This window comes from Leptodactylus fuscus, chromosome 1 (genome assembly GCF_031893055.1).
Source record: "Leptodactylus fuscus isolate aLepFus1 chromosome 1, aLepFus1.hap2, whole genome shotgun sequence".
NCBI lineage: Eukaryota > Metazoa > Chordata > Amphibia > Anura > Leptodactylidae > Leptodactylus > Leptodactylus fuscus.
In genome coordinates this window covers 31731829-31741227 of record NC_134265.1, presented here as the reverse complement: position 1 = coordinate 31741227, position 9399 = coordinate 31731829, and the positions used below count along the sequence as shown (strand labels likewise).

General features: G+C 35.3%; 1 protein-coding gene across 2 annotated transcripts in view; it reads right to left on the bottom strand.

The window, feature by feature from the left end:
* Positions 1-310: 310 nt before the first annotated feature.
* ISL1 (ISL LIM homeobox 1) overlaps positions 311-9399 on the bottom strand; it is a 10613-nt gene continuing 1524 nt past the window's right edge. The window contains exons 3-6 of one of the 2 annotated variants that reach the window (XM_075269299.1): positions 7185-7447; positions 3889-4175; positions 2391-2558; positions 311-1492 (exon numbers count right to left, since the gene is read on the bottom strand). In XM_075269299.1, the coding sequence (XP_075125400.1) occupies positions 1361-1492; positions 2391-2558; positions 3889-4175; positions 7185-7447 (850 nt within the window). In that variant the 3' untranslated portion in view covers positions 311-1360. The remainder of the gene's footprint in view (positions 1493-2390; positions 2559-3888; positions 4176-7184; positions 7448-9399) is intronic. The other variant, XM_075269307.1, reaches the window with a different exon arrangement.

Here is a 9399-nt window from a genome sequence, read left to right as displayed (position 1 = left end):
AAATGATAGATAGATAGATAGATAGATAGATAGATAGATCGATAGATCGATAGATCGATAGATAGATAATTTGTTACATAACCAAGCACATGATCTCATTGTATACAAGTAATAGCAGACCTGTCACCTCTGACTACTGGGGTCCCTTCTTTACCACCATTGAACACACCCTGTAACATTTCTACATGGGGCCAATTTATTTTCCACAATGTTAAATAGGAAGAGACAAGAACAAACACACAAGACAACATGGAATTCAGAGAGACCACCATACAGACGGGATTTTCTTGTTTTTTTTTTTTTCTTTCTTTTACTTCAGCAAACAAAAAAAAAAATATATATTCAAATAACATGAAAAGTGGCAAAGTCTTTCGACAATAAATAATAAATTACTTTATAATTTCTGCAATGCAATAAAAGCAAACAAAAGAAAAATTCCCTTTCTCATCATTTCCAGAGAGAGAACAGTCGTTGAGAACCAATAATAATAATAATAATAATTAATAACTATACACATCTTTGGGGATTGGGGGGAGATAAGTTCTTGTCTCTTTAAGAATCACACACAATCCAGAGAGGCCTGTGGCAGGTTAGAGGTATACCTTGTTGTCGCTGCAATGCTTCCAAGACTTGGATGTCGGAAAAAAATAAAAAATAAAATAAAAATAAATGAAGAATATTAAAAGGCAGGTAAAAAATTAAAGCAATGTTTTGTTGTATTTCTGTTTTTTTTTGGACTTCTTCATTATGAGGAGGGGGATCTCAGAAACATGTACATGCTATGTGAGGCCTGGATACAGCTCCTCTGCTTATAGTCAATTGAGAACATTGCAACCCAATGGCTCCACCTGTAATCCTCCATGATGATCCCTCCAAGTCATTGTCCATGGTCTTCAGGGTCATCCTCCATTGGAGCTCCTGTTTGGCAAGGCAAATAATGAAGTGATGTTCCACAGATAAGCAGCACCATTAAGATCTTTTCTGCTATCTCTCCATCTTGGTCTATTGTGGTGAGATGGACGACTATGACTACGTTATTCATGTAGGTAGTCGGAGATCCACAGATATAAATCCTCTACGCCTTGGTCCTGGCCTGGTGGTGTTAATGCTCCTCTACGACCATTTTTATTTTTTTTGGATACTGTTCAATCCTAGTAAGATCCCATGATTGTCTTCACAGTGTTGCTACCATGCCATCTTCTCCAGATGGTCTCTATGCATCAGATGGACTATCCTGGGTGCTCTGGTGCATCAAGCTAGGTCGTCGAATACTTTATTGAAGTCCAAGCCAATAGATGTCCCTTTTTTTTTGGTAATACAAAAAAAAGAGGGGATGGGAGACCATAAGAGTTCATTCTCCTCATGCCTCGATCGGGCTTGCTACCATGCTGTTTGGGGTGTCTGGGAGCTGGGAGGACATGGAGGCCACTTCACTTCCAGTAGAATTGGAACCTGGACCCCCTTCTGAAAAATTAACCTGCGAGAAACAGGTCTTCCATTAGAAGCAGGACAAAAGAAAAAGAGTGTGAAAGGAATTTCCAGACCAGAGACAACAATACAACACCAATGATCTATAGGTAATCTACAGGGGGAGTATCAGGTCTGCAGCATAGCTATAAGGTCCGTCACATAGGTCTATGTAGGCCCATGGCTATGTGTGACTAATATATATATATATATATATATATATATATATATATATATATATATATATATATTATAAAATAATATATATATATATATATATATATATATATATATATATATATATATATATATATCTTAGTCACACATAGCCATGGGCCTACATGGCGGTTATATAGCACTGTTCTGCTTCATGATGAATAAACACAGAAGATAAGACCATTAGTTGAACCTAAATACTATCTCAGCTCTGCTACATCTATGCAAAAGTGTCCTGATCTATAAAGTTCTGCTGTAAAATCTTATCATTCAAGATCTTATCATATGAAGGTATATGATATTATATTATATAAAGTAATATTACACAAGATATTACAGATACAACATATATATAGTATATGCATGACATGATGGAAAAAGGAACCTAAATACTATCTCTATCTAAGCAAAAGTGTCCTGATCTATAAAATTCTACTGCAAAATCTTCTATTATATAAAGTAATATTACACAATATATTATAGATAAGACATAATGTCATAATTTATAGCAATTCTTATGGGTTTATGTATGACATGATGGGAAATGGAAACTAATTGCTAATTCAGCTCCGCTACATCAAGACATCATTGTATTTAATTGAGCAATGCATTATAATATAAGGTAATATTACACAATGAAATATATATATATATATATATATATATATATATATATATATATATATCGCCTTAGTAAGGACACTCACCAGTTGCTGGAAGGCCGGCTGATCAATGTCACTCTGCAGGGCAAAGTCACTGAGGACCTTCCATGGGGGTTGGTAACTTTGCACTTCTACTGGGTTGGCTTGTAATCCACCATCGTGTCTTTCGGGACTGGAGGCCACCATAGGGGTCCCTGTCATCCCTTGGATATTCTGTAATAACAGGACCATGCATTGTAATGACTGCCATATAACAATAGGGACTGTCTGGCAGCCTGTGTATGCATCACAGAATAAACAGTCACCTATAGGATGTCCTATAGAATACTCTATCACAATGTATAACCATTCCTATAACATCCAGACTCTCAGGCTTTAGTCTATTCTAAATCTCATATGAAGCAGAACATGGAATAATTCAGGCCAGCACTACTATACATTGTACTGGTATATGCAATATACTGAAATATAATGTCACTTATTTCATGAGCAAAGCAAACACAAAGATATAGACAAAGATTCAAATAGCATGTAATGTATATGATATACTGTGTATCATATGCTCCATGCCATGTGTGAACTAGGAACAATACTGAGTTATACTCTGCAGCAGAGATACTATTCGACATAATATTCTATCTACAGATCTATCTACAGTTCTATCTATCTATCTATCTATCTATCTATCTATCTATCTATGCATTATCTATCTATTTATAAATTATCTCTCTAGTGAATACTATACAATATTCACAAATCTCATATATATATATATATATATATATATATATATATATATATATATATATATAGCGCCATATAAACAAATGCCATGCTAGCCTATACAACTTTCAGTGTAATGTTATACAATATATTTCCAGTAATAGAACAATGCTTTCCTATATAACTACATACCAATACAATACAATACAATACCATACCATATAGCTGTATAATACCATATTATCCTAGAAAACTACAAAAAATACCATAAAATACTATGCAAACTCACATATGTGGTAAGACATGAATGTGGTGCATAGAAACTCTATATACAAAATGCCATAACACTGCTAAATACAATCTACATTTTTATATGATTAATAATAATAATAATAATAATAATAATAATTCTGTATATTGATTCTGGGGATAGTTAAGATCACACCAGATATCTAAAGAGAGCTGATACAATTTTGTATATTTTATAAGACACAGTTCACATTCACGTAACACAAGGACTCTTGTATTACAGGCAGGCTCAGGTCTCCACTCTTTACAGCTCACCTGGCCACAATTATTCGTTTAATACCAATATATCAAATATTAATATATATAAACAAACCCAGAAGAAATCTTTCCATAGGGTGCAATTACATTTCTCTAATAATTTTATATCAATTATAATTATTTTTTGCGTTGTCTATAGCTATTCTATTCCTATGGAGGAACACTACTATTGCAATGTGCCAAGAGCCCAGCCACTGCTCTGGTGATGTGACACTGAGCTGAGCGCCCCCTGTGGGTGAGGTCAGGCACTTACCGTTTTGTCGTTGGGTTGCTGTTGCTGGAGCTGTTTCATCATTATACTTCTCTTCTTGTCTTTACATCTTTTATTTTGGAACCAGACCCTGATGACCCTGGGACTGAGGCCGGTCATCTCCACTAACTGCTCCTTCATGAGGGCATCAGGCCTGGGGTTGGCCGCATAGCAGGTCCTCAAGGTGTGAAGCTGCTTCTCATTAAGGACAGTCCGGACCCGGGTGGTCTTTTCTGGCTGTTTGTGGACGTGGGGTCTGAGGGCCGGCTGCCGGGCAGAAATGGGCTCTGCTGTAAAATCAATGAAGTGGGCTTAGGATGACTTCAAAAATCCCTATTATTATTATTATTATTATTATTATTATTATTATTAACCCCAAAGCAAAGAATACAATTCCCAGTCGCGATTCTATGTGTAGAATACAAGACTATGCGGCATGTAACAATGTATCAACATAGGACATGTAACAATGTAGCTAGATGAAATTATTTAGAAATGTGCAATGTAATAAAATGTAGCAATAAGTAACACCATAATAAAATGATATAAAATATATTACAATGTATCAATATGAAATCTACTACACTATATAAAAAGAATTACACTATAATGTATCAATATGTGATTTAAGGTATATAAAACAGAATACAAATATATATATATATATATATATATATATATATATATATATATATCAAACTATTTCAATATGCAACATACTAATATCTATATCTATATAATGTGTAACCAACTACAAAGTATCTCTATATAATACAGCACACTATATCAATATACTAGTACAACCAACTACAAAGTATCTCTATGTAATATAGCACACTATATCAATATACAATATACTAGTCCAACCAACTACAATGTATCTCTATGTAATGTAGTACACTGTTTCAATATACGATATACTAAAATCTAGCAATATACAAGAAATTACAATGTGTATATATAATACAGTACATTATTTCAACATGTAATATACTAGACTCTAGCAGTGCACAACTACGATGTATTTCTATATAACACAATATTTTAGTTTACAATATACTAGAATCTAGTACAACCAATTACAATGTATCTCTAGTCAATATACTGCACTTTATGAAAATGAAATACAATATAAAATTGAAAGTATTCCACAATATACACTATATTGTATCTATAGGTAACACAGTACACTATTTCTTTATGCAATATACTCCAATGTATCAGTGTACAAGCAACTACAATGTATCTATATATAACGAAGTACAATATGCAGGATAGCAGAATGTATCTACATGCAACCCATTACTAAGTATCTATGTGCAGTGTGTTTCCACATGCCATATACTACAATGTATCAATATAGAATGCAAATTGTAGCAATATATTATAATCTATGCAATAATTTAAACTGTATATATTTGTAATACTTAAGCAATATTGTATAGTACAGAATACACCTAGTGCATGATATCAGTATAATATAAAATATCCATATGTAATATAATATAATGCAGAATACAGGTAATATAGCTCGCACAATAATATAAAAAAAATCTTCTAAATAATCGCACTGCTATGAAGACTTTCCTACCACAATGTAGTAAAGGCTTTCTCTATCCTGCACCATATACCTTCATGATATCCTCATACTTGATCCCAGTGTAATAATAGCTGGATATACCCGTGTATGTAGCAGAGCTGAATATACAGGACAGCAGAGTGAGTGTGGCCCTGGTCCTATCTAGGTGCTATTCACTGCCCTGCTACAAGCTGATAGAGAATACAATAACAATAGGCAAACACTGGTTCTCCTTAAATATTGTGCTAAGCTGATAAGGGCCAACAATAAAGTGCAGCACATGGGGAGTCAGTGTGTGCACATAGCCAAACACTACAAGTGACTTTCATGTGTGTATAGCAGGGCTTCAGTGACTTTCAGCTCTATGCTATGTGTGTATATAGTGCCAGGCAGGTAGGACACAGGCCTGGGGCCCTGCCCCCCACCCCTCAGGTATTCCCTTGATTTGGTTAAATGTATCCAATCTCCCTTCAATTAGTCAGAAATGGACTGGAAAATTTCCTCTCGGATTATAACAAGCAGTTTATCCAAACTCTGCTATGTGATCCTTGTGGTGGAGTGTGCAGGGGAGGCAGGGGGGGACACAGGAGCCTGCACGAGGAGGGGGTACCCCAATCTCTACAAGAAGGAGGAGAAGAAGAAGAGGAAGAAGAAGAAGGAACCTGCCCCATGACTGGAGCTGCTGCAATTACTGGAGATTAGCTTGTTGACAGTTTAAAATTACAGTCTAAGTATCTGCCTTCATTCCTCAAGTCTATCCTGATATAGGGGGAGGGGAGGGAGTGATCCCACCCCTAAATACAACCCGACCCAAGAGGGGGACACACCAGTGCTGCTGTATTATCTGGATGAGGGGGCACAGACATTGGGGATAAAACTGTATTTAAGGAATTATCATGTCCAGGAAATGTAGATACAGGTGTAAAGAAAAATAGTGGATGATAGATATATATATAATAGATAGATAATAGATGGATAGATAGATAGATAGATAGATAGATAGATAGATAGATAGATAGATAGATAGATAGATAATGGATAGACCGATAAATAAATAGATAGATAAAAGATAGATATAATAGATAAATAAATAGATGATAGCTAGATAATAGATAGATTAAAAAAAATAATGACAGAGACTAGAGACAAAAAAGAAAATGTATAGGTAGTTTACAGATAGATAATTATGGAATAAGTAGAATATATATTATATATATCTACACACAAATTCGTGGAGAGAGAGAGCAGAACAGATACATCGATGGGTGGATAGATAGAAAATTGAAAGGAAATTTAATGATAGAAAGAAAATGTATAGATAATTTACAGATAGATAGATATATAGATAGATAGGAGATAGATAGATAGATAGATAGATAGATAGATAGATAGATAGATAGAGTTAATTTATATATAGTTTAGGAATAGCAGGACAGATAGATGGATATATGTGGGATAGATACAGATAGCTAGAGAAATAAAAAGAAAGAACATTTATAGATAGATAATCTATATCTAGTCTGAATAATGTTTAGAAATAGATAGATAGAAAATTAGGAAAATCGAGAATATGTATATAGAATTAATGATAAATATCCATCATGTATGTGTTGTATGTAGACATCAGTTTATCTATGTAGAGTGTATATCCATCCTCCCAGCACAGTAGTATACAGCAGTCCCAGCACAGTATACAGTCATGTCCTCGGTGACTCAGTACCTGCCATCTGCAGGGGTCTGGCCGCAGGGTGCAGGGGACTGAGGGGGTCTCCGGCCCCTAGACTGGCCCGCTCCACTACATCATGGTCCGCCCGGCAGAACAGTCCATCCTCCCGCAGAGCGAACTCGTCCCCGGGGATGAGCTGGCGGCTGCAGGCCACACAGCGGAAACACTCGATGTGATAGACCTTGGAGCGGGCGCGCATCACAAAGTCATTCTTACTGAAGCCCAGCGAGCACTTGGCGCACTTAATGCCATACAACCTGCGGGGAGAAGAAGGGATCAGTCACATCATGTATACCATGGATATAGCTAGAGGGGTGCTATATATACTGGGGGTCAGTCACATCATGTATACCATGGATATAGCTAGAGGGGTGCTATATATACTGGGGGTCAGTCACATCATGTATACCATGGATATAGCTAGAGGGGTGCTATATATACTGGGGGTCAGTCACATCATGTATACCATGGATATAGCTAGAGGGGTGCTATATATACTGGGGGTCAGTCACATCATGTATACCATGGATATAGCTAGAGGGGTGCTATATATACTGGGGGTCAGTCACATCATGTATACCATGGATATAGCTAGAGGGGTGCTATATATACTGGGGGTCAGTCACATCATGTATACCATGGATATAGCTAGAGGGGTGCTATATATACTGGGGGTCAGTCACATCATGTATACCATGGATATAGCTATAGGTGTGCTATATATACTGGGGGTCAGTCACATCATGTATACCATGGATATAGCTAGAGGTGTGCTATATATACTGGGGGTCAGTCACATCATGTATACCATTGATATAGCTAGAGGGGTGCTATATATACTGGGGGTCAGTCACATCATGTATACAGCCAGAGGTGTGCTATATATACTGGGGGTCAGTCACATCATGTATACAGCTAGGAGTGTGCTATATATGCTGGGGGTCAGTCACATCCTATATACCATGGATATAGCAAGAGGTGTGCTATATATACTTGGGGTCAGTTACATCATGTATACTATGGATATAGCTAGAGGTGTGCTATAAATACTGGGGATCAGTCACATCATATATACCATGGATATAGCTATATATATATACACTAAATATACTGGGTATCACATACATACAAGAGATCTAACTACTAGTGTAAATACATAACTTCTATAATTACTAAATATACTATGGATCTAACTGCAACTGTATACTACATATACTATAGATCTATCTATAACTGTATATACACAGCTAGATGTACAAAAAATATACATATATATATATATATATATATATATAGATCCATACAGCTAGATCCATAGTATATATATGGATCTAACTGCAGCCTTACATATATATATAGCTATATAATTAATAAATATGCTACGGATCTAGCTACAACTTTAATATATATATATATATATATATATATATATATATATATACATATAATGAATTCTAAATATGCACTTATTATACATTAGAATTACAAGTATATGTATACATATACATATTTATAAATTATAAATATGCCATATATATATATATATATATATATATATATATATATATATATATATATATATGCACACACATACTCTCCCACCTCCTTTCTGTTCTATATAATATCTATCCCCAGCATCAGTGTCCTAGTAAAGCAGTCTGATAATAGTTTATTTATACAGCCTATTAAAGAATATCATCTGTATATCCTACATAGAGAAATCTATCCATGTGAATTATTTCCATATCGTTTCCATACTATCCCACCTATATAAATAAGCTGTAACCTCACAATATTTCCAACACAACAATATAACTTATTCTAGTAATACCATAACGCCATGTGCTGCCCATTATTTATTATATGACCCCCCCTCCCCACATAGAACATTTACATAAAAGTATCCTCTCTCAAAATTATACAAAAATACTGCATCAAATCTACAAATCCTGTGCTCTTCCTTCACAGGGTCGGATAGGTTTTATTGCACGAATTAGAATTTACGGAGATTTTTTTTTATTATTATTTTGTAGCTTTTTTTGGTGTCTGCACATAACAATGTAAAACAAAGGCAGTTGCTGAAGGGGGCTACAGAGGGGCTATACAGGATCAGTCCTAGCCAGAGTTGGTCCTGGGTGTCTGCTGTGCGACTTTATCAGTTTGTAGATTTTAATGTGAGGAAGGAAGCAGCTCCCCATTATCTAAATAT